Genomic DNA, 26,450 nt, shown 5'->3' with positions numbered 1-26,450 from the left:
ATTACTTGTTTGAAGTTCAGTGCCTATCACACTATCCTCATGGTCCACAGAGTTAGAAAGTACTTTCAGGAAGGAATATCAGACATTATCCTCCCCCTGGTTGTTAGTTTTGCCTTCTGGCCACTGGTTATGACTGACTTGCCAGTGACCTGGCTCTCAGGATGCTGCAGGCACCAGGATATAAAGGCAGCAAGTCAAGGATCTTCAGGCTGTAGTTTCAGCCTAGCCCAAGCAGACTGGAGCAGGAGCCACACAAATTTGCCTCAATGTGAGGCAGAAGAGTAAGCGCTATGAACACACAGACTGGCAGTACAGCTGCAGCTTCCAGGCAGGAGGGAGCAGAGGGAAATTATTGTCTTCCTCCTACCCCCTCCCCTTGTAGCTGCAGTAATAGTGACTCCTACTACAGAGCACTCACCCTCTCAGGAGGGAGCAAAATCTCAGCTCTTTGGAGAGAGACGAAGGTTCTTCAGAAGCAGGAAGGGACCGGTCTGTTCAGAACTGGATTGCATCAGGTTGGCGCGTCTCTCAAAGCTAAGGAATTTTGCTCATCTTCCACATTGCCAATTCCACTGCCTCAGTCTGACTGTGCAGGGAAAAGTAAGGACAGTGTTACTCCAAGAGGAAAGATCTCCTTACTCCATGTCACAGTAGACAAGCAAGCTGTGTGCTGAGATTTCCACGTAAGCAGCCTCAAATGCTGATGCACTGACTCAGAGATCAATGCCAGACTTATTCTTGCTACATTTAAACACATCTCTGCCCACTAAAGGACTAACTGCTGGTTTTGAAGGCTTTGCCTGTCTGCCTGGGAGAAAAGGTGTTTTCAGACCAGAGTTAACATCATTGGTCTGCACTTTATGCAGTTCTCCTGGTTAGTACAGCGACTCAAACTTTAGCTAGAGAAGCCTTTTTTTTACTTCTACCTGAATCCTTCCTGACTGGTCTGAGTTCTCAGCTTTAAGGTTACTGTGTGCACAAAGACCAACATTTTACAGGTAGGTTGGAACTTCAACATCTGCTTTAAACATTTCCCTGTGACAATGTGCAGCTAGCATCAATGCTCACTGGAATGTTATAGCAACATAATGGAATCTACTTAGCTACAGATGAATAGTTTTAAGCTATAAAAAAAAAACAAAAAACAAAAAAAAATTACTGAAAGATGCAAGCAAATTCTCAAATCACAGCAGCCCTATGGCATCAAAGGTTCCAGTGGAGATGTGGGTGCTGATCTCATCTTGCAGGCTCCTTTCTGTTCCTAGCCAAGACAGGGACCAGGAACAGTTCCTGTTTCTCATCAAGACTTTATCTGGTTGACACCTGGGATGAAAAAGGAAGGAGTCATTAACTTAAGTACAAATATTATGTCCTTCAGGTTCCCTGCCTGTAGTAAAAGGGGTTGTGTTGTTTCTGTTTAACTATTGGCATATAAAGCCAACACCCTTCATCTCTGGGGGATGGAGAGAGCTAACCAGTGCCCTGAGTGGTATTGCACCTCGGTACCTAATTCTTCCTCGGAACTTTCAGCTAACTATCAAACATGCTAAGGTCACCTCTGAAGCAGCATTAAAGATTTCTGTCTTTTCTTTCTCTCCATCCGCACTTGTTTACTGCCTTGCAGCCAGGAGCTGGTAGAGGCAGAGTTCTCAGTTTTAACATGCTTCCCCACCTGAACATGAGCAAGAACAGGAAGTAAAGCTCCGATCCAGCCCCTTTTCTGCAGCTACATATGGAGTCAGAATTCATTCTCTCCTCAGTAGGAGTGCTGCTGAGGCTGCCCCTAGATCAGACAGATCTTTCTCAGATAGCTTGCTTGGTTTGCAAGAACTGCTCCCCCACACACACACCCCACAACCAATTTCAGATACAGCTTGGCTAGGGGAGGCAGCAAGAGGTAAAGAGGACTAAGTTTGCAGGTGCATGTTGAATTCAGGCTCAGGCTGAATTCTCCAAATTAACAAGCCAGGAGATACTCTTGCTCCCTCCTACACTAGCATGGCAGAGTAAGGAGGAGTGGGAATTCACAAGCAAGGTGCGTAGCTGCAGTTCCTCACAGGATGATTATCATCTATTATGCATTATCTTATGTAGGTCAGATGCTGGCTGGGTAGTTTTGTCGTGCACATCTCTGCTCTCTGAAAGAGGAATTGAGGCCTCTTTCTGAAGAGCTTATACAACACTGGCACTGGCACTTGCAAGACAAAGTTAGCTGTGCTCTCTGCAAGGCCTGAGCATCAGAGGAGAAAGCGCAAGTCATATTCCCAGTATTTAGATGAAGCCTTACCACTGTTAGTTGTCCATTTTTGGCTTTAAAGATCTGAGGCTCCTGCCCAACAGTGAAAATCATTGTCCCCTCCTTCCCAGAGCCAACACGAAACTGAAGACTGCATGTACACAGAGAATTACTCATTAGATTTTTTCCTCACAATAGGCTTTACTCTAAGCCCCCCTTATTTCTGTTCCCTTGGCAAATCTTGTTAGATCAGAAGATCAGAACCCTCCTGCTTAGGTAAATTTCCTAAACAATTGCATTATACCACACAACCCAGAAGGATTTGATGAATGGAGCATGCCTGCCTGGTCTGGGCATTAGAACCTTTCCTGGTGCAATTAAGCTTTAGAAGATAAGCAGATCTGGTCTGGAGAAAACTATTGAATACACGGAATCTAATTACAATTGAAATGCAAAGGCTAGAAAGAAAAGCTGGAATAGACGTACAGGTTTCATATGACAGTTTCAATTTATGTATAGATTTAAGAGACAGACTGCATCACCTGTCATTAGCTTGGTGGTGTGGCTAAGAAGGTTCCTGTGTTCAGCAGTCACATTTTAGGGCCTTTTGAATCTTCTAGGGAGAGGAGCATTTTTCCTGAAATGACCTGCAGGCTTAGCCCACCAGGCTTCTCACAGCTGGTTCTGATGAGACCCATTGTAAAACCACTAGTCCCACAAACCTCATGCACAGGTCACATGAGTAGGAGACTGGTGGGTACAGCCAGATCCAACAGGTCTGCTTGTAATGCTACAACAGTAGGCGGGGGAAAGCGTTTTCAAAGTAGTCACCTATTAGCAACTTTGTTTTTCAGTAGATGGATCATGGGCAACTCTTGGAGCAGCGCACCTAACTACATGCAATCACAACCATCATGGAAGCAAGCTTTGTTAGAATTGGTAATGGGTTGTAATGATTTTTAATATACTCTCCTCCAGTGCGTCCCACCTTGTTTCCCCAGCACCAATGAAAAGAAGTCACCAGAACAGCTGTGCTACTGCAACAGATCTCTAATCAGCTTACAGGGCAGTGTCTGCTGTTGTGACGTAAATAGCTTTGACCCAAGTAGTCCAGACCTAAAAGTCTTTAAAGCAGATTCTTACACAAAATAGAGCCTGCACAATTCTATCCATTCTACATCATTTCTTACCTTCCCTGCACAACTTTAACAAGATTTTGCTTATTGGCCAGCATGCAGAGTTTAGTGACTGTTTCAAAGATATGCTCACATTGAAGTATCACATCTCCCTGGAAACAAGAAAGAGGCAAAAAGTCATCTGGTGTTACACCAGTGCGTAAGCTACTCAACAGTTCTTCGTTTGGGGAAACTCCTTTCTGATGCTAGAGTAGTGACTGTTGTACAGAAATGACCAACAACTACATATCAACTACAAATGATCACATACAAGTTTGATTTGTTAAAAAAAAAAACAAAAACAAAAACAAAAACAAAAAAAACCCCTCACTTTCCTAGGGCTATTTAGGATTTACAGCAACTTTGGTTCTAACAAAGAAAGTGAACGCTTTCATAATGAGGCAACAAGAATTTAAAGGACTAGTGGATCTACAGTATTAGTAAACATCAGTAATGACGTATCTGAGTATTTCATAGAAAAATATTAGAACCGTTGGCTACAAGACCTTGTTTCTAACCACAAGCACACAGTAGCTACGTTTCAACTTTCTACCTTCTGTTTGTTGTCCTCAGGAACATGAATGACTACAATTCCATCACTCAGGTTACTGGTAGAAATGCCTTCAAGAGAAACACAAGAGTTAGAGGAAAAACAACCAAAGACAGTTATACAACGTGATCAGCATCTACCCAGTTTAAGGAGGGCACTGTTCTTGCAATGGCAGTGACTCAAGCTCTGTCCTGTTTGTAGAAGGAAGTCATATTCCTGACTGTACCGTTGTACGTGTGAAGGAAGTATATTCCCCAACTTAGACACCTTCAAAGAATTAGCACAGTTTTATTGCTTTAAGTCTTCAGAATACATTCTGTAGATCGCTAACTGTCATCCATTTACCCAAAACACATTTGTATTTAAGTATGATTCATTAAATGTTTGGCCAGACCTTTCCATATTATCTATGCATCCATGAAACTGGTATAATTGGTGTTCTTCTGAGGTGAAATTTCTATTCCCACTGAAAAACGGTTTCCCTGTCCCTCCTCAACCACCATTTGATTCTAGTAGACAGATCTATTTTCCTAATCCAAGCAAAAAGTGACCCTAAGAGTGCAGAGGTGATAGCCTAAGACCCATTACTGCTGAACATTTATGAACAGAAAGGTTCCGAGGGGTGAATGAAACAAGAGTTGGTACTTGCTTTTCAGATGAGGCTGTGTCTATAAAAACGTAGTAGGGCTCTGCTCTAAAATACAGCAGTAGATTGTTACAGTAAAGGAGGAGGGATAAAGTGCAGATTCTACCGCCGGACTGTAGTTCAGTCCAGTTGCAAGATTAAAACAATACCTATGAAATATGGTAAGAAAGTTCCCTGCCCCCCCAATCATTTCAGCATAAAAAGAAGTCCTCATACTCTTAAGTATTTCAAGGTACTATGTCCTCCTGCTCTTAAATATTTTAAGAAACTGCATGCTGATGTGCAGACTCTTTAGCCAGCCCACAGGAAAGAGTGTTGTCAAGTAAAACACTTCTTCAAGGGTCTTTGAAAGACCAAGTTTCAGAAGTTTGTCTTTTCACCCTCAAGTTCATTGATGGAAAGGAAAATCCAACAGTGACTTACACCATTACCTTTCAAAGTGGCATAGTCTATTTTTTGTTTGATCTTGGCCATTTCTACCACATAAGCTGCGGACTGGGTCAGAACAAGTAGCCGTTCTCGTGCTTTGAAGCCATTCCTGTCATATTTTACCACAGGGGTCACGTACTGAAAACAACAAGTTAGTGTTAGTATTTCTCACTATAGCAGGGCTCTGCACTGCAGGCAGGTCAGGAACAAGCAAGCAACACTGCTCTGCGGAGCTGCGATCTACAGCTTACAGTGGCCATTGCCACTACCCGCTTATAATCTTGTTTCTTTGTGCTTTGAAATTCAGATGGTAGAATCATATTTTGAGAAAACGGTTTGCCTGTGCCCTCTATGCCGTAATCATGGGAAGTGCATTGCATGCACCTGCACCTCTACTGCCCATTATAGTTCAACCAGGAATGATGCTTGTTAAGCTGTTATTAACAGACTTAAAATAATCTTTTTGTCGCGGTGTATTTTGAGACCTGTCTCCAGTTAAAAAGCAAAGACATGATTGCTACTACACTGCTACTCAGCTCTCTGCCCTGCCACCTAGCAATGGCTTCCAGACTGCCGCAGGCATCAAGGCTCACTCCAAGTCTGTGGCTGGCTGCCAGGACTCTGGAACACAGCTGGTTCAAGAGCAGCAGTGCCTGCTGACAGGCTGCTAAATTCCAGTTTTCTTTACTTACCTTGATCTTCTCACCATGGATTAGCTGCAATACTTTGGGGTTTATATCATTCTCCTCTAAGAAGCAAACCAGAAAGACACAAACTGAGGGTAGGCAATGGAATGCTCACACCCCTACCAGCAAAAAGCTAAACAGCTACATGAGTTGTCTTAATCCCGTTAATCTGTGTCCCGTTGGTACAGTACACCCCCTTCTAAATTGAGTGTTCATGTCCAACTCTTCCTAAACCTGTCTCGGTGATTTTTCTGCCTGAAAGTAACTCACAGCATGAGTTACTTGACTTTTCCAATAGTGAACCCAGATTTTCACCCACCACCCACTGTCCTTGCACCCTACCAGAACTTCCAGAGCCTTCTCTGTGCCATTAGGACTCTTTTCTCATCCTTTCTATGTGCTTAGCACCGACTATACAGATTCACAAGATTCATCTCCCCTCCCCCAACAGCCCCAATCCTTGGGATCAGATCCCCTACAGCTAGCAATGTTGCACTGCAGTGTCTCAGCTCAGCGTCCCTGCTCCATTCAGCATGGTGAAGGTAGGTCCCAGATCACTCCCAGCCTATGTGGGATTTCACCCGCGTTTATGGCTCTCTGTCCCAAGAAGGATTCCAGATACGCCCAGTTTGAGAACAAAGTCCAGCAGATTGACTGACAGTGACCACTAAACATGACAGGGCAATGGAATTCCAATGGTATGGACCGAATCCAGCAGGAGAGGCTGCCTCTCACAGATAGGGACTCCTCTTGGAAACTGAATCTATTTTATCAGGCAGGATTTTCCTGAGCAAGGACCACATCCTTCAGGAGGTTTGTGTACTCACTTAGTCGGGTATCCATGAAAGGCTGGTTTATGCTCTGCAGGTAGCCCTCCTTCTTCCCTCTGAAAACGGCACTTGCTACAACTTTTTGCTGCAACTGTTTTAAGAAGGAACACCCTTTACCATCTTAGGGTTTCTCCATTAATAACATCAGCAGTTATAATGCAGGCATCATTGCTAGACAATATTATCCTTTGACTCATGCAATATCTAACTGACTCATGCCACATTCTTCATCGTTAGTTTATTCCTGCACTACAACACACAGAGGTAGTAGGGGCAAATAGTCTTGCAGATCCTTTCTTATTTATGGATCTATTCTGTTTATATGAGATGCAGTTATAGTGCCGTAAAATTGAGACCTGCACATCTGTAGAATTGCACTGCACATTTCAAGTGCCACTGAAATGCGAACACTGGACTCCAGCCTCAGAAGCGTTTGTTCAGTGTAAGGAGCAGTGGGCTCTTAAAAGGTACAGTTTGTGTTACAGATAATTCACTGAAGAGCACATAAGAGGTGCACAATGTTTTAACTTGCATGTTCACATTCCACATATTAGTTACCTGTACTTTCCTCTCAGCAGTAACTCCTCGGCAGTATTTTCTTACTAGGTTCCTAATACAGATTTTCTGCAGCATCTCAGATGTCTACGAAAAAAAAAAAAGTTGCGCAAACAGCTTCTGCTGCAGCCCTAAAAATAGCTTGCAACAGACAAACATTTGTTAACATCTAGTCAGAAATCCAGTAGTCATTTGACAGGACAGTACATTTCAGCTCTTGCAGCCTAGAGCCCCACCTACAGAACAGCTTTCTGTTCATGCCTATACGACAGCTGAAAGGCAGGACACCAAGCGGCTGAATTATTACTGGAGTTACTGAAAGCAGCAAATAGCATCTGTCACCAGCATATGAGCCTACAGCACAGAGCAGGTAGCATGCCATTAGCATTGCTCTTCATGTTACCTTCAGGTTTAGCTTTTCAATTTCCTCTATCCACCTGATCTTCTGAGCACTGGCTACAGCCAGTGTGGGAGTGATCTTTCTATCCTTGATCTAGTCTAAGAGCAGGGTCAAAGGGACAGTAAAAAGTGTCAGCAGCCGTTTCTAAATGAAAGTTCTGCTGGAAGCAATTTAAGCTTGTCCAGCTTGTGCACTGAGGATGCCTGTTCTGACAAAGCCTAAACATAAGATGAAAGGCTACAATTTTCTATCTGTGCTGCAAGTTTAAAAGGTTGCAAGATTTTGTCTTTAACTGACCTCATGAGTTCACTTTTCTGATGCTGCACCTTCGTTCCTGTTGCTGAAAACAAAGCATTAAGCTTCCTCCTTTCCCTCAGGAACTTAAGTGACAGTGACATTCCTCCTACTTCCTTCCTCCCCTCACCCATACAAATGATCCTGGGGTCTTTCAAAGGATCTGCAGTCATGTCTGAAGAGAGGACAAGCCAGCAGATCACTGCTCTTTCATTCATGAAGTGTAAATACAAGTGACCATATAACAGAAGCCATCTTCATCGCTCACCAAACCTGCAATGAAACTCACCTCTTCTAGGATAGAAGGAGGCTGGAGCCAGCTCTTGTCCAAGACATTTTTTGGAACATGGTCTCTGAGCTTCATAAAGTAGGTATATTGCACAAGCCGTACAAATTCAATGTTCTCTGGGCAAAGAGGTTTTCTTCGATTGATGAAGCCATTTATGAATCTACAGAAAATATCCCCAAACAGAACTTACATGTTATGTTCAGAAATCAATGAAAATGAAAGGGAAATCATAAAAGGCAAGCAACAGGCTAATAGATCACTGACACTTGGGTGCTGTCACCTGTATTACAGTAATGAAAATCTTAAGCTTTGCAATATGTCAAACATTAATAAAATTTTCCAAGTTCCATTGATCAAAATACAGTGATTTGGAGTTTAAAAGGAAGATCAAATCCACTTCTGAAGCAGTATTCAAGAGCTCAGCTTAAGGGAGTGGAGAGGGAAGATCGTATATGAGGAGAATGGACAAGCTTGCAAAAATCGGTTTGGAGATCCTCTGGGATATACCACTGAACTAGAAGAGTAACAGGAATTTGCACAAGTAGATCAGGAAATTCATGAATAGGTGACAGGCATTTCTGATCAAGCCCATCTGGCAACCATCCTGGTAACTACAACAGTAGCTTAGAAATAGGCATGAAGGAAGTGATTTTGATTCACTGAACTGTCAGTACTCTGGGCTTGCTGTCCAGAGACGGTCACCACACTGTGACCCTCCCCACAACCACCATACAGTGATATTTACTTCCTGATTATCTGAACAGCCCATGTCCTCTTCTTGGCCTCTTTCCGCGCCAGTGCCCCTCGCCAGCAAGCCTCCAGCTTGATAGCTGCAAGAATTAATCAGGTCCTTGTATTAGCATTAGAGGTCCTATGTCATGGTATCCTGTGAATTCATGGAGCAGAAATTATAACTAGCTCTTTTGCAGCTCTTCTCATCAGCCGATCTTTACAGTAAGAAGTTGAGAACATTTTGTTCTCCACAGTAACTGGCTGATCCAGCATCACCTGTATTGTAGAGCTCAACCTCGCAGCAGTGCCCGACCTTGTCGCCATTCAGGTTCCCACTGTATCCTATATACAGCAAGCAACCTATCCTAGGAAACTGGTCTTTTAACCTGCAGTATTATATAACAGCCTGTCCATTTGTGATCAAGCAGTTTTAATTCCCTAGCAAGCTAGAGGAGCTCTTAAAACATAAGGAAGAAAAAAAAAAAATTAAAACAAGTATCTTAAAACATCCCTACATGCACAGCAGAGGGTGCTGCTGCCCCACAGAACTGGCTGCAGTTCTGAAGAGAGGCCAAGAGGAGCACATGGTGTGAGGAGTGGAGAGGAGTAAAGAGACTTCTTAGAGCACTCTTCATACAGCTGTCGTCTGCATCTGAACCTAAATCCACAGCCCTGTGGGGAAGCTGGAAGTGCTGTCTGCAGCAAAATGGATTCATGACCTTGCAAAGCTGCAACTCTGACTGAAAAATTTAGCCCTAAAAACAGAACCCTTGATTCCAAAGCCTGTACCTGCTGCTCTCTTCTTCTGGTACTCTCTCTTCCCAAGGCGTCCTTTATACTTGGCCTGTAGTCTTGAAACTGGAAAAAAAAGTAGAGAAACATTGCTTGTACCTACAGGATCACAGCATTTAGGAGCTCTGCTCCCAAACTCTTAGTGAGAAATTCCTTCAGACACCAGGTGTCAGTCACGGCCATGGAGAGTCCTGCACAATCACTGCATACAGAACTAAGGGGCCAAAACACCAGTGAAACAGGAACATAAATAACCTGAATAGGAAAATACGCCCTTAATCTGCACTATGCATTTCAAGCAGGTACAAAAAGGTAACACTAGGATGCCCAGTTTACAAGACAGGTGCTGTCCCAATCCTGGGTGAAAAGTACTTATTGCATCTAGACGTGCACAGTGTTACTAGTATGACCAAGGGGACGAAGCAGCAAGGAGCTCTAAAGCAGTGATGTATCCAGAACTCAAGCAATATAGCTAGTGATTTCCCCCATCCTGAAAAGAGACTAACACAGAAAGTTTCCTGGGACTCTCCACGGCTAGGCAGACTAGGGGCCTCAGCTCTCAGCAGGGTGCGTCTGTTACCTGAATCTGGAGCTCAGAATCCACAATATAGTTCAGTCAGCCTCTGCTTTTTAGTCTATATGATAAAGGGAACTGAAACCATACCTAGCAGGTGCTTTCTGATTTCAAATGCATCTTCAGTAGCAAACAGAGTCTTTGGGAAACGAATGAATATTTTGGTTCTGAAAAAGAGACCGTGAACAGCTTATTCATAGTGAGCCATCATTTCAGCTGCTCTAATTGGGCTAAGTCCTCCAACTAGCTGTAGTACTGAGAAGTTACATCTCTTTCCATAACTACTTCTCCTCATTCACCTAGCTCGCACATCCTGTCAAGCACTTTTTCCAAAGGGCAGCAGGGAGAGGGAAGGAAGCAAAGCAGAAATAGTTACTGCACAAGACCTCAGTGGCCTTGGATGGAGCAGCATGGAGAGCTCTGCTTACATATGACTTGTAATTTTCAACACTGGGATTCCTGCAAGTTTCCCGGGAGTTGTGGAGCTCAGGATAAACAACTGAAACCCAGTGAAAAAAGGCTTCCTTTTCTTGGCTATAATTCTAGCCAATTAATACACAGATTCTGTTGGCCACAGGTCAAGTAAGAGAACCCTGACTGGCGCATGTCTTGTCTGGCAGGAAAAGGACAAAGTTGTGGTTCAGGAGTGGTTGCAAAGGCATTAAAAAAAGTTCCCAGGCCTAAGACAGGCAAGTTGCCTCAGGCTGTCCAAGCATGTACAGGACAGGGATGTAAGAAGACCTGGAACTGAAGCAAGGCAGCCCATCTCTCCTAACCCAGATATGGAAGTAACTAGGCTAGATTCAAGCTTCCATGGAGATACGAAGGAGTGAATAAACAGGAAATCTATGCATATTGGCTTTTTACTTATGCCCTTGCTCTGTGCGTTGTATGCCTTTGGGGTTAGTCTATTTTGGCTTGTTTTAAAGAAATCACTAATCAGAAGTTGTCAGATTTCCAGACCCAGGCAGGTCTGCCCAGTTCACATGGTCAAAGAGGAGCCAAGCTTAAGGGGTCTGTTCACACATCAGGAAAGTAGGGCATGGTGGCTTGCATTTGGGGACAGAACAGACTACCAAATACAGCATGCACTATGCATCTGACAAGCAGAGATCACAGCCAGAGAAAGGAACCTTACCTTCCTAATTTGTATTCCTCAGGCTTGTAACCAATATGCTTTATGAGCCTCTCCACACCCTCAGCTGCTGGCCCATGCCAGTGTGGCCAGGTAGCTGGACACAGGGACTTATACCTAAAAGATCAGCAAGACATCAACACAAACCAGTTCAGGTTTAAGGGATACCCTCCTCCCCCAAAGTACTACTGCTTTATTCAAGGCAGATGATGTCAAAGCAGATTGAAAAGGATACAGAAAAGGGGAAGAAAAAAAAAAACCCAAAAAACAAAAAAACCCACACCCCAAGTACAACATCCACCCACAAAAAAACTAAACCAAAAAACCTTTGGAGATTACATGTTTTGAAATGGGGGGGGGGAGGGGAATACACATCTGCTGATATCTACACATCTCAGATCACTGGGACTTGACATTTAAAAAACCCTTGCTCTGAAGGCCCTCATGGGAGCACCTTGCAAGGAATAAGGGAGGGCAGGTTCCTCTTGGCTAGAGGGTAGAACAGCTCCATTTACCTTTGCAAGAAGTGTTCATACTTCCGCCGGTATGCGAAGCCAGCCCGTCTCACCCGCAAGTGCTCCATCAGTCCCAGGTACTTCACCTGATGTCGGATCAGGTAATCATCAAACTTCCCTGTAGCAAGCACACACATAGTCACTGGTAAATACTATCAGTAAAAGCTCATTCACTGTTCCACATGCTGGGACAGAAAACAGGAGAAAGGAATTAAATCCATGATTACCCAGGGTGACTTCTTGGCTGCTGACTTAACCAAGAAATATTTTTTTGTCTGCTGTACCAAGCTAAAGCTAAGCTAAGGCCTCCCCTTTCTTCATTCCCTTATCTCAACTGCACGTTCAGCCCAATACCTTACCAGGCTCCTTGTTTTCGTTAGGTTTAATGCATCGAACATAAGACGGTTCCTTGGACATCAGTATTTCTATTAGACTCGTAAGGCTGTTTTTGAACTGGGTTGCAACCTAAAAAGACATTGACAACCTCTCTTAGCTTTGGAACTCAACCACTACATTGAAATCAACTCATTCACTGCACCAATCTCAGACTGCAAGTTAAAAGCTGATCTATGCATTATTACCACAAAGAGTTTTAGAAGCATAGCTAACTATAAGTTATCTGGACAGGGTGCTTAGCTGGAATATCTGAATCTCTGCCATGCAGCTGGACACGCAAGGTAGCCCTTCAGAAACTAACAACTGCTGGATGCTATGCATAGAGCTCTTTTTAGAATGATACATTAATAACAATATTAAGATGTGTCACATTGCTAGCTGCTGTCTAAGCAGTAACTATTCAGGAAGCTAGCAGGAGTGTAACACCAGCAAAAAATTCCACTGAATTCAGGACTAAGGACAGAAATGGAGGCTAAATCATGTGTCAGGAACCTAAGTTTATATTTAAAGTTAGGACTAAAGATGAAACTTACAGTTTCTGGCCTTCTCCTGTTGTCTAGTTCTGATAGCAAAAAGCAGTCTCTAACGATGCCATTTTTAGAGTTGCACAGCACCTAAAACAGGATAAATGAAAAGCTGCCACATTTAGCAGGCATGATATTCCTAAATGCGATGTGTCTAAGCTGAAACAGCACAGCTGTAAGGACATTCAGCACTAAAAATTATTGCTTGAATTTCTCTGCTAAAAGTCACAAAGATCTAAAACTAGAAGTGATCTCTCCAGTCATCTGTTTTGACTTCTTTCACATGCATAGAATCATCGCTAGATGTCACACATATCTCTTAGAAGGACAATGAATTCTGTATTAAAGACTGATCTACAGAGTTTAAGGCCAGAAGAAGCCTAACTTCTTACATCCAAGTCCTCTTAATTGCGTCAGCCCAGATCCAGCCCAGTCTCTGACTGAACCATGTAGCTGCTATGGCTCTTACTGAATATCTGCAAGACAGATTTTTTCATTGGTTTTGTTTCAGCCAAGGATAATCCCTTCAGATCTAGACAGGCTCCATGCAAATACCTAAAGAACCCAGCTAAGGAGAAATCCGTGTTCCTGTTTGCCACAGAGGTAAAGCACATCTTCTGCAAAACATCTCTTTGCTTCAAGAAAGGTAGCTTACAAGAACAGCATCCCCTTTGTGTTCTCACCTCTTTCAGGTTTCTGTACAGGAGATCATTATTCTTCTCAAGAAATCCTGAAAGAAAAAAAAAGAAGTTTCAATTCTTCTTGGAGGCCACACTCTCAGGCATAGAAGTCTCAGGAGCCTGAAGAGGAGATCTCGAACTTTGCTAGGAGGCAGTTGTATACTTCTACATCAAGAACCTCAACACATTAGTAGGCCTGCAACCCTCCCCACAGCCCATTCTGGCTCTCAGTGGATACGGTTAGAACATGATGGTGAACTTCATTTATTGACCTAATGAGATATCACCATTTCCTGCTGTAGCCATTATCAAACAAAACTTGAAGAACAGATATTTTCTTGAGTCTGACTCCATTCAGTGGCAGCCTTTTTGCTCTAGGAGCAGAGTCAAGCCAACACAGTTAGAATTTGTGTGTCCACAGCTCAGTGCAGATAAGTATCAATCCTGCAAAAACATTAAGATTCTGCAGCAGGAGAATATTAATTTATCTGGATTTTCCTTCTGAAAATTTAGACCCTGGGAATTCACACTGCATTCACATTTTAAACTATTGAGTAAGAATACCTTTAGAAGGCAGATGTTTTATAATTCATCTTCATGTCAGGTTAGTATTTCCCACATTGGTTTAAATGCTCAAGTAACTTCTAGACTGACATTCTGTTCATACTCACCAACAGCACAGTAAGTGACTTCTCCTGCGTAGTGAAGGAGACGGAAATCCACCCAGTCAATTGATTTCCGTGTTTTCTGATCTGCAAGTTTGCGACTGCAGAAAGACACAAGAAGAAAAAATGGCAAATAGACTTCTTCAGCTTGTAGGAATTCACTTGCACAAAAAGCAGCTGTATGACAGACAGGAACAGATTTTAAATAGACTTCCTCCAACACGGTTCTGACTATAGAGTTATGGCCCATAGTCAGAGAATTATCCACCTGTCCATTCTGAACAACTAAAAGCAGAAGTCAGTGCTGAAAAACAAGAGTCATCTATTACCATAGAAGAAAAATATTTACGATCTATCCATTGTTTGGAAATGATTGCTCATTCTGGAGGTATTAAGATTTCCTTTTATAACATTTATTTAAATATATTGTCATCTTATACATGCTAAAAATATCACCAGCTTCCTCAGTTTCAGACTGAAACCAGGAGGGAAAGATTGCTTGAGATATTTTGCCCCAGAACAAAAACTGAAGTTTTCCATAGTAGGAAAATTTTAGAATGAAGGGCTCCTGGAGGAGAGAGAAGAGAAGGGGGAGGGGGGAAGGAGTTAACTGCACAGTTTAAGTTTCAGCTGTCTAAACTGCACAGAGTTGTGTATCACAATAGTACAATAGTATATTAAAATTTCCTTCAAAGTGTATTGCCAAATACAGACCTGTATAAGCAAGTAGCTCTAGCACTCCTATTTAAAGCTTTTAACTAGACAGAACAGTATTAAGACACACTGTGGTGACAAGGAATTTGGCTACATGTTTTCATTTCATTGTAATGAACTTCAGAGATCTAAAAACACAGTGTATTGTAAACAGTAAATTCAGTAGCTTGACTCTGAACTGATGACTAGTCAGAGTTTTTCATTAGGCTTCTGTTAAGAACTGCCAGAACAATCTAGCATGAATGTGTTAACTGGCCACTAGAACTGAATCCACAAATACTATAAATTAAGTATTTACTAAAATGCCACATGTTTGGGAGATTCTAGCAAGAGCATATTTCTTCCCTACTCCTACTCCTCACACCTATCAAGACAGACTCTTGAAAGGTATTTATGTGCACTTCACAGCCTGGGCCTTTAGCTCCTCTCCACAGTATATTCAACTTTCCCTGAAGTCAGTGGGGGTCAAAGTCACCTACAATTCACAGGATTAATCCCCAATTTTTATACAGGACACAAATGTGGAATGAAACCAAACTCAAAGATCAGCAACCCACTGGCAAAAAGACAGAAATTCCCCCTCCCGTAATACCCCAGGTCATACTCTACCAGGGTAGCTCATTACAATAGTAGATGGGCTGCTCATCTTGATTTTCTTTGGTACTAAGAAAGTGTTCCCTCCCTGTAACAGAGTATTGGGGAGGTCCTTGGGAGGGGTTTCCTTTGTGGTAGGATACAGAGCATAAGTGCATACGTCACGAAATGGGCATGATCTCCTACTTTCTCTTCCAGCTTTTCCAAGAAGCTCAAATCAGTTGCTTCACCAGGACGTAAACATTCTTCATCCTGAAACAGCAAACAGCAGATCAAAATTCTGTTCTGAACAACCTGCAAATAACAGCCAACCCTCCTCTTTATTAACAATTTAGTATAACATTGTTACACAAAACCAAAGACCTTTGTTATAATTTGAAATGAGTTCTACTTTATACAAGCAATTTCCTGGTTAAATTTAGAGCTTTGTTTTTCTGTTTCAAATAGAACTGTCAAGTTAAATCAAATTAAGTCAAATCTGATTTTTCTTTTTTTCTCTCCAAATCAGCAATGCCCTGCCTCGTCCCTTATCACTTATAGCCCATTTAAGCAAAAATGACAGTGTGAGAGATGATATTATTGGACACCAAAATCCAGAAGGACCTAAAGGACTCTTTGGTCTGGATGAATCACACAGTTGGATTCTGCTTACAGAATACTCTCTTCTAACTCAAGAAACAACTCCTACTACTCCCACAAATATTCTGTGTGTAGAAAAGCTTTGCCTGAAAGAACAATCATTGTAATATGATACTAACGCTAAGCTTCAATAGCACCCTCTCTGGCTTACAGTGTACTAACCATTTGTCTTCTGTATTGAGGTGATGAAAATTCTCCTCTTTGTCAGCAAGTCAGTGGTAGTGGCAAGGCAAAGTTTAATTTTAAGTTTGGTTACAAGTTTCTACAGGAAGCATACTAGATTTCTTACTAATTAGTGTTTGTATTCTAGAACACATCATGGTAATTAGCTTTTGTGCTTAGTCTCCCTGTGCATATTTAGTTAGGGCAAAAAGGGTTACTCTGTGCTGCAGAACAGTCTCCGTATTAAAGGATCTGGAGAGAGCTGCCTTCAGCCTCTCCCATTTCTCATCCTCTCCCTGTTAAGGCACAAAGAGGGTCTCATTTGGACCAGTGGCTTAGGAGCACTTGCATGCATCTAAAGAGCAAGGAAACAAGGGTAAGATCAGTAGCTCAGGAGGTAGGCAGCTCTCAGGTTTCTCTTTACTAGCTGAAGGCTTCTGAGTCATTAGACATCAAGCCTAGCAAGTCATATAAGCAAACAACAAATGTGATGAGCTGTCCTCTTTCATCTTTATAAGAGCCAGGATATCTGGCTTCAGATGGCATGGAGAAGCCATGGCTAGGAGACGTATTCCTGGTGTTCTGCAATCCCCTAATGCAATACTGGCAGTCAGGAAGGGCTGTGAATGGTACTCAGAAAAGGCTTGGGTCCCATCCCTGGTACTGGCTATGGCCAGCTAGGTAGCTTTGGGCACCTCACTTCTGTCCACTATTGCCCCAGTTTGTCTCTAGGCAAAAAGTGAAGAGAATGGTCTAGACCTCTCTTATGAAGCACTCAGAGTTGCTGTGCAAGCACAATGCTTTCTCCAAAATCCACAACTCGTTAGCAAGCAAGTATTCTGCCCTGATCTTCTGGGTCTTTGCTTTCAAGGTCTATTTGTTTACATTCTGAATAATGCAGACCCCTCACATAATTAGAGGAAAAAAATTATATATGATTGTGAGGTATGCACAATAAGACACAGGCATTATAATTTATATAGCACAAACTCTGTTCTTACCAGAATGGAGATTATTCCTTTATGTTTCTGCTCAACCAAGTCACAGATGATCTTGTTGTTAAAATATGGAATTGGTTCCCACTGGAATTAGGAAGAAAAAGGAAGAACAGTTTTAGAGAAGGTCTTTTCCTGCGCAGTTTTTCAGTTCTTTGGAGCTAGATTCTCTGGTCCTACTGAAGATTAGTGTAGGGAATTGGAACTATCCAGGCTGCTGGAGAAAAGATGGCAGCATAGTGAATTATCACCTGACACAGTCTTCCCCCTTTCAGCAGCCCAGACCATTCTCTTATTCCCTACGCTAGGGCACTCAATCCTTCAGTCTCTTTTGCACTGTAGATCTCTTATTTCTACAGGGACATTTTCACTGCTGACCTTTTGAGTTTTGGGGAATGTCCTGTTCCTGTCTTAGATAGTGTAAATTAAGTCCAGGCTTAACTACATTGGGAAAAAAGGGTTACAAAATAAGATCCACAGTCATCTTGTACTTCCCACATTAATAATGCAAAGATGAACTGTCCAGATTTGGGAATGAAAGGGTCTGCTGGGTAGAAAGAGCTCAAGACATACTGAAGCAGAACAGACTCACATAGGAAGTAGTCTTTAAAATGGGAATATAAATATACACAGAGGATAGTTTTACACATGGGCAGAAGGCAACAGGGCAAATAAAAAACAAGTTGTCATTTTCATTGATGATCAACAGCATTCAGCATAATGGCTGTTCAAAGAGAACAAGGGAGTAATAAATTACCTCTATTCCTTCCAGCTCATATTCCTCCTGCTCTGCTTTCAAGGTCATCTCGATCAACAGCTGCTGAAGCTTCTCATTGCAGTAATTAATGCAGAACTGCTCAAAGCTTCACAGAGTGGTTAAACGAGCATTAGTCCAAGTATTTCATGGGCATAGTTTTATTCCTTCCCCCACTCACCACCCACTCTTTTCCAATCAAACAGACCACTTCTATACAGATTAAACCCCATGATGTATTATAAAAAGAGCTAAAGGATTTTTTTAAGCACCTGCTCCCTTTTCCCTACCTACCCCTTAAAACTGTAACCAGATCAGAGAGCTCTGGGGGCGGGGGGGGGAAGTGGTCAGTCCCTTCTCCCTCTCTGCTAGACATGAACCTTTTCAGCTGTGCTGCAATCCTGAAGTCCCAGCACCTTCCCAGGATGCTGGACCAGATATCAGAGAGCTCATTCAGGTCAGAAATACCAACTTTGGCAGCTGATATTGTTGGCAATTTTGCAATACCTTTCACCTGAAAGCACATTGGGGGCCTGAAATCCTTAAGACTGACAGAACTGTGTTTGACCAAAGAAGGCTATTTTCTATGTGTTTGTGGCTTTCAAAGCTTTAAAGTTTCCTCATTTAACAGTGTATATATGGCATACATTCTTTCTACACTGTTGTACCGATGGCTCAAATCCAGGCAAGCAATCTGAGCTAAAGCTTTCATCATGGAGCTGAGCTAATTTGGTGCATTTCAGATTATGCACTCACCTGTAGCTTGTCTTGCTGGGGTAAGACTAAGCTCAAGGAACTATGTAGTACTTCAGCACACACTCACACCAGCATGAGGACAGATTACCCCAGCCCCAGGAGCTGTTACCTGTTTGTGTCCAGTACTTCAAATCCATAGATATCCAGGAGACCAATAACAGTTTTCCGGGTTGAATCCTGTCAAAGACACCATTTTTCCTTAGTGAGCTGCTGCTTCAGCTGATGTTCCTTCCCTGCATGTTTCATATTGCTTTCTTCACTTTAAATTTTAATCTCTTAATTGTCCTTCTTCGGACAGCTTCATGTCATGTGCCAATAGAGTAACCACATTCAAGCACGCAATGCACTGCCCAGGCTATTTAACACATCATCTCCCACATTCCACACCTAACTAAACACAGTTTTCCAACTCGGTGCTCTGGGATGCCCCTGCATCAACTACCAAGTGTTTAAGATATTTGGTGATGAATGCTGCCAGGTCTCATTCTAGAAAGACTATTCAGCATGTTAGAAGTACATAGGACACTAGAGAAGAAACCAACCTTGTTGGCTAGAGAGCCATTAATTTTGTTGACTAGCCAAGTGAAAGTGCGCCCATAAATCGCCTTCGCTACTGCATCCCGAGCATAGAATGCCAGGTCCACATTCAATGGGCTTAGGACCTAGAAGAAATTAAGGTATGCCAGACATGATAAACAAACACAGCTGATCAGAGTCAGCTTCTGCAAATCTAGTTCACAGTTCTGGATTGGAGAACAGGCAGTTATTGTATTCCACAGCACAGTGTTCAGCCTATTTGAACTGTAATTATCTACAACTTTATTTAGCATCAGTGTTATTGCAGCCTGGTGTATCTCCAGCTTTAGACCTCTTCTCAGCTCCACTAGGAAAGTTTGCACTTGGTCCTAACACATGATGGCTGTGAACACCTCCCACTCAACTGTCCATACAAAGCAGTTTTGACTGGGTCAGAGATTAGTTCTTGGGGGGGGGGGTTATTATTATTATTTTTAAAAAACACAGAGCTTCAGTTTACTTTATATCCCATCCTTTGTGGGGCAAGAGATCACCAAAAAAATAATAGGAGTCGATGTTTGCCCTAAAGTATTAACATTTTTTATACTTTAATTTGAAGAAACTTTCACTAGTGTATATGGCCCTCCATATGACACACAAAGGCAAGATAGAAAGGCAGCCACGTGCTAGCAGGATTGATTGGAGACTACCAAATTTAGGAAAGGAGGGAGAAGTCTTCTGACTTCTATTTATTTCTTCTTTTTCTTTTAATCTTATTACAAAATGCTCAAAGAATAGTTTATACCAGTGTTTTCCTCTGTTTACACAGCCCAGTTTCCCAGGAAGAACTCCAGGGACTAAACAAAAGGAAGTTATTTGGCTCAAACACATGGCTACCTGCAAGTCTCTCATTATTGACTTTTTAAATATGAGGTTATTACCTCATTCATCAATAAAGACTCTAATAATGGGAATATATTTTTAGTTTAAAGTCTCAGGCTAACAGAGGAATGCAATATGGATGAGGAGAAAGACAGTCAGAGTGATCTGGTTTTACTGTGACACTTAAGAACAGAGCTCCTCATCTGTCACTAACACTAGATAAGGCTGGCTTCCAGCTGGCTGGAGTCACACTGGTCTAGTCAATACCTCCTCAGATCTGGCTTCAATCTTCCGATTGGTGAGAGCTTCCTGCAGAATCGACAAATGCACACCCAGTAGCTGCAGAGAAAGAAATACTTGTACTCAAAATATGACCAGCAGTCTCCTGCTTAAATAAGTAGCACGGTGTGAGGAGGAAATGGTTTTCCTACGAACTAAAACCACTTTTCTGTGAAGGCATAACCCCCCATTATCCATTCTCATTCATTTCTGGAAAGTAACGGCATTCGTAGATCATAATTACGCTCATCATTGAGCAACAGTAAGCAAGAAAATTTCAGAGAGATGCTGATGCTCATTCAAGTGTTCTCTCACTCTGGGCTATGGAAAAAAAGATGCCCTACAACTCAAAATAATTTATAGTAAGAGCTGGGTATTTATACAGCAGTCATTCTGCTTCTAGGAACAGATTTTTTTTTTTCTTCTCCATTAGGAGACAAAGAAACAGCAGGATTAAGGCTTTCTTAGTAGCACTTGTAATACTGACACTGTCTGAGAGGAGAGAGATACCTTTGAGATCCACTTGATCTGAGTGCCGTTGCGAATGATGGCATGTCCATTGCTATCTTCTTCAAACTGAATGTTCCCAAAGTGCAGGACACTGGCAACAACTCCAAAGAGATGCTAATAACAAGAGATGAACTATTAAAAAACAGTTTCCTACAGCTCTGTGGGATGGTACTGATCTTCGCTGTTCACGCTGATAAAGCATGGCTAGGCTGAAGGAAGCGAGTTAGACGACCAGTTTCAGAGACATGCTACCATCAATTGCCATCATGCTGTATCAAACAATAGAGCTCTTCTCCCACCTGCTCCCCACCTCCCAAAAAAGGCTGTGCAATTCCATTCTTAACACCTCTCCCAAGCAAGGATGTTTCTATCACTTTTAGAGAGAAATAGCAGTCCTTTCCTTACTTAAATCCCCTTTGGTAGGCTCAGTCCCCTTTATTGTGTATACCTCTGTATCTTTTTCAGTGAAGTCAATGATAGAAAAAGCTTTGCGGACTATTTTCCAGTCATTCTTGTCATTAATAGAAAACACTTTGGCACATCGACCCTATACAGTAAAAGAAAGATAATTAGTACAATTCACTGGTATAGCAATTGTAACATCAACAAGCACAGTCTTGCCTAGGCATAACACTTTCTTCTCCAATTTTCTCAGCTTGTTTAGATGCAGTTTGGAACTGTTTAGCTATAGCAATTGGTTTCACTTTTGCTAATCTAGAACATGACTCATTTGATCACGTCTTTCAGCAACAATTACTTAAAACATGGAGCCTAGACAGTGATGATTATAAAATGGCTAAGCTTTGAGAAGAGCTTAGGCTTAAAGTCATCTACTGTGTTTATAATAATAATATCTTGTGCCCAAATATTCTTCTTCATCAAGGAAGAAACTCCAACAACACTACTATGAACGGTATACTGCATTTTATGAACCTGTACAATATGAATGAAAGTCTAAATCCTGAGAAACTCATTTTATACCAGAGTCTTACAAAGGACTCTTAGAAGAGGTGCCTTTATACAAAGCATAGCTTGCTGTCATAAAAGTAGTGATTTTTTTTTTTTTTTATTCTGCTGGCCTTGCTGTCACTGGGCCATATTGGCCAAGAGCTTGTTTCTACTCCCACAGTTATATCAGTGGATCCAATGAAAGATATTATCCCTTATAAACATTTATCACTTGCATCCTTAGACCATCACAGCTTGAACAGTTACTGCTACAAAAATAACCAGGGTAGAATGCTGTACAACAATCCCAGAGCAAACATCTTTGCAAACAATCTGTCTGCAAGTTTCGCTATAATAGGATGCACAGCGGGTTCTCTTAGCAGTTCACCAGTGCATAGTCTTAACAAGTGAAGAAAACTGCATTTTCAGATCCCTACAGTTCCAGATGTAAAATGCAGACAGAGACAAATTCTCACTAACCTGTATGAGATAAGAGTACTTCTGGGGGTTGCGCTCCAGCCCAAGCCAGCAAAGAAGATCCTTGTCTCCACCCTCCAGTAACTGGTAGAAAATATGGAAATTCCTCTCTCCATGGTTTTGATGGACAACTCGGGATTTCTCAATTAGGTAACTGAGGATGTGCCCTCCTACTGGAGCTCCCTAGGAAAATAAACCAGATCAACACCAAAAAATATAAATAACATTCTTGTTCCCAGGTGCGGAGAAACAGCCATCACAAGGAACAGTGTCAGGAGGAGCATATCTGTTGTTATTTATCTGGTGTCTTTCTCTTTGTTTAAAAGTTTCCAACAGCAGTATATGCTGTATCCAAGGAGTTTGCTGTCCTTCTAATAACTTGTGCTTTACAGCAATCTATACTAGCTTTCCACTGAGTACAGGCAGTGTTGCCAGTAATGCAGAAAGCTTTCAAGATATATAACTAGTCACCTCACTCACAGAATGCAAGACCTGTAAAAATGAGGTCAGAAATCTGCAGTGTAAGTAACCCTTAATCAATAAATCTTATGCTGCCTGGTAAGTGTCCAAGAAGTTCACTGATACAGCTTGTTTTAATATTGGTCCATTAAGTTTGTTCTCACCTTAAAATCAAATTGGATATCCATGTATTTCCCAAATCTACTCGAGTTGTCATTACGCAGAGTTTTTGCATTTCCAAAAGCCTACGGATGAATAGATAAATCAAGTCACTTCTCATCTTACTGAGAACCTAACACCCAAGACAGGACAAAGTTCTAGTAACAAAGACTTGCTGCATCAGTTGGGTCCTAGTACTGAATCTAGTGAGATTAAAGAACTATGAACTAATGTATTTCTCTAGCTTTAATCTGGAATTCAGCTACACACACTATAGCTCTTTTTTGTATCATCTGTAACTGAAGCCAGGAAGAATTGGTATATGGAGTACAGATTCCTTGTACTCTCAGTTTCAGCTACCTTACACATCAGCCTTGAAACTTGTGAAACTGCACTTTGATATTTATGCTCCATTCACTGAATTGCCTTTCTACAGCCCTGCCCATACATTCCACTGAGTGGCATCCATCCGCTCACATGCCACATATTCTGTACTTTGTTATCTTTGCCTGCTGGTTCTTGGAGTACACATATGTATCAAGGGCTTACATTAAGTTATTGTCACTCTTGATAAGGAACATTTCAGTCAACCAGTCTAAGATACGTGATCGTAGGGGACCAACCAAAGAACAAATATTGGCAGGTCAGTTTGTGCCAGCTTCCTCTTCCCAGCCAGAGAGCTCTGACCAGGATTTCAGCAATAACTGCCGTCAGCAGCATTTTGGCTACTCACCTTTTTGCACATTAAGCTTTTAATGGGACAGGCACAGGTGCTCAAAGAGGTTTCAGTAATTTGTACATTCATTAAGTGATCTCTACCATTTCCTATTTCTTTTGTGGAACTTGTTAACTATGTCCTGTTTCTATAGCATTTGCCTTATGGGAAGGGATGAACTATTTTAATACTATGGAAGACATTGTAGCATAAAACCCTCCAGTAGAAAAACAAGTTTGAATTCCTAAATATCCAGTGATATTAAATCCTAAGAATTCTGTCAGAGGTTGTGCTACCAAGAGGCTGAATTTCTGTTCCCTGCAAGCACGAAACAATGTAAAATTGGGGGTCATCTGTGAGTGTAAGTGTGTACACACACATCATAGATGCCAACACTTCTGTATTGTGAACTTATTTATTTTACCTCCAGAACGGGATTGGAAAGTAGTAGACGATCACGGACTATTTGCAGCTGTTCTGTAGTTGGACAGGTTACTGCATAATACTGCAAGATCTTCTTTGAAGCTTCTGTTTTCCCAGCTCCGCTCTCCCCAGAGATGAGGATGAAATGATTGTTGTATTCACTGCACATTACCCGGTAGGCATTGTCAGCTATGGCATATCTGCACAAGAATCACAAGAAATATTCAGATGAGAAGTGTGCATTAGAAATGGTGACTCCCTTCTCTAAAGCAGACAAGCCAGTTTTGATTTCTGCACAAGGAAAATCTCAACTTCTGCATAAAAAGACAGACACAAAGTTAATCAATAATGGAGCCTTCACCAAATTTGCCAATGGGGCAGGGAACCAAACCAAAACAAACACCCCAAACACACCCCACAAAAACACAACAACTTCCTGCCACCAAAAGGTGAAATTCTGGCTCAGAATTCTGAAGTTTGTATTTCTTTCCCTCCTGGGAAGTCCAAGTGGAGGCAGCTCACAAGCACTGTGCTTATCTTTTGATTGCCTGCACTGACACAGGGCCTCAGAGGGCAGGGCAAGACAACATGAATGTTCTGGACAACTGAAAGAAAAGATACTGGACTTGCACATGCACACAGACTAGACCATATACAGTACCAGCACCAGTCTGGATAGTAACTTCCAGACTATTTCTCAGAGTCTCTTCACCTACAACTTCCCGACATCACCTCTGCAATCCTTCGCTTCCCTTTCATTCTCATGGTCAGCTGCAAGAGAGAGACGAATACTTCCCTACCTACAGAAAGATATGAATATCAGCATTCACCAAACCTATGGACTCTGGATACACAACCTTGTTGCTAGTGCATGACATTACAGAGACAATCCAGGATATTAGTTTATACTGAAACCCTAGAGGTTCTACTTACAGATGTGGTGGCAGTTCAAAAAAGTTTACCCCTCGATAAAGCTGCATCTGTGTCATTGTGTAGATATCCAGCTCTTTGTAAGGGTTGACAGATACAAGAAGGGTACCAATATATGTCTACAGGGGGAAAGAATAACAGCTCCTGAAAATCAAGTACATCAGAACAAACAAAAACAACCAGGAAAGATGGCACAGAACTTGTTATGGAAAAAAACAAAAAAAACAAAAAACACAGGCTTCACTATTTCCAAGCCCCAAAGCCAACACTAAACTTCTTTCAAAACCTACCCATTTAAGAGTGAAGTTGAACGACGAACGCAAGCTTAGAGCCTCACATTTTTAATTAAAAGTTCTTGATATCTCATGATGCTTGTGGGATTTTTTCCCTGCTTGGATTAAAATGAATATAATAATGCATTAACTATACCAGCTCTGTTTTACTAAGTCTTTGGAAATGACCAATAACTAATACTCTGAAGGAAAGCTAAATAGGATACCTATCTATTCCATAAACAAGTGTTCAACACAGGAAATTCCTTGCTGACCATGAAAGGTGATCAAATAACACATTTTAGGACACAAACTACCTTTTCTATAATTTGTATATACTTTCAGCATGTCAAAGTAGCCCTGTTCTACCTTCACCGCTCTCCTTTAATGCCTTCCATTAGTGTCATGCAAATATCAGTCCTACTTACAAAGCACGTGTTTGGAAGTTGTCATCGGGTTTTCCCCCCACCCCAGCTACTGCTCTAAGTCAATATGTAGCCCTAGGGCTGTTGAGAAAGTGAAGATGGCTGTGAAGGCTTCTCAGGTTACCCTATGAAGTACTCAGCACTTCTCTGAGAGGTCAGGTATAACATTCAGTGCTGCCTTGCTTTCAAACATGGTGTTTCACTTTCCCATTCCTTTACTATCTAATGCATATAATTTGGATCTTTGTAAGGAAACCAGGATGCTAAGGAAACCATTAGCTAAAATGGACAGACTACTACTGAATAATCACTCTGCTTGTTACCACGAACATCTAAACAAGGCTTATTGTCTCAGAGCACGAGGAAACCAACGCTGGGAAGTACATTTATTCTCTGTATCAATAATTCTTTCTGCCTCTGCAGCATTACCTTATGTGCCACCTAGATGTGCAACAATTTCAATATATACATATATCTACAGCTCTTCCTCGATTGACTAGCAAGGCTACACTTAGAGACATTTAACTTACAATAGGCTACAGGAATTCGTAAGATCAGCACTGATGCTAAAACACGCAGACTTACATAGATGAGATTCTCTTGATATCGCTTGCGAAGATTGTTCAGGAAAGCAGTCTCACTGGTGTGAGAATCCAGGAGCACGAAGTCCTGCACCCCAACTCTGTCCCGGGCTATCAGAGCCCCTTCCATGTTTGCGTCAGCGTTATCTTCCACCTC

The 26,450-nt window shown here is 41.9% G+C and overlaps 1 protein-coding gene across 1 annotated transcript; it reads right to left on the bottom strand.

Annotated features, from left to right (window-relative positions):
* Nucleotides 1-1,185: 1,185 nt before the first annotated feature.
* On the bottom strand, nt 1,186-26,450 carry MYO1H (myosin IH). Its single transcript, XM_067306889.1, has 31 exons — nt 26,298-26,450; nt 25,019-25,134; nt 24,087-24,285; nt 22,953-23,033; nt 22,333-22,512; nt 21,353-21,451; nt 20,905-21,018; nt 20,383-20,454; nt 19,260-19,379; nt 18,827-18,894; nt 17,965-18,070; nt 17,214-17,294; nt 15,572-15,663; nt 14,110-14,204; nt 13,442-13,488; nt 12,768-12,848; nt 12,198-12,303; nt 11,839-11,956; nt 11,327-11,440; nt 10,279-10,355; nt 9,612-9,680; nt 8,836-8,920; nt 8,091-8,250; nt 7,111-7,194; nt 6,550-6,643; nt 5,729-5,784; nt 5,039-5,174; nt 3,965-4,032; nt 3,427-3,524; nt 2,288-2,387; nt 1,186-1,323 (listed from the first exon to the last, which is right to left on the bottom strand). The coding sequence occupies exons 1-31, from the start codon at nt 26,421-26,423 to the stop codon at nt 1,309-1,311; spliced, it is 3,057 nt and encodes a 1,018-aa protein (XP_067162990.1). The 5' UTR covers nt 26,424-26,450; the 3' UTR covers nt 1,186-1,308.

Source organism: Apteryx mantelli, chromosome 17 (assembly GCF_036417845.1).
Source record: "Apteryx mantelli isolate bAptMan1 chromosome 17, bAptMan1.hap1, whole genome shotgun sequence".
In the NCBI taxonomy this organism is placed as follows: domain Eukaryota; kingdom Metazoa; phylum Chordata; class Aves; order Apterygiformes; family Apterygidae; genus Apteryx; species Apteryx mantelli.
This window is presented reverse-complemented; position numbering and strand designations above follow the sequence as displayed.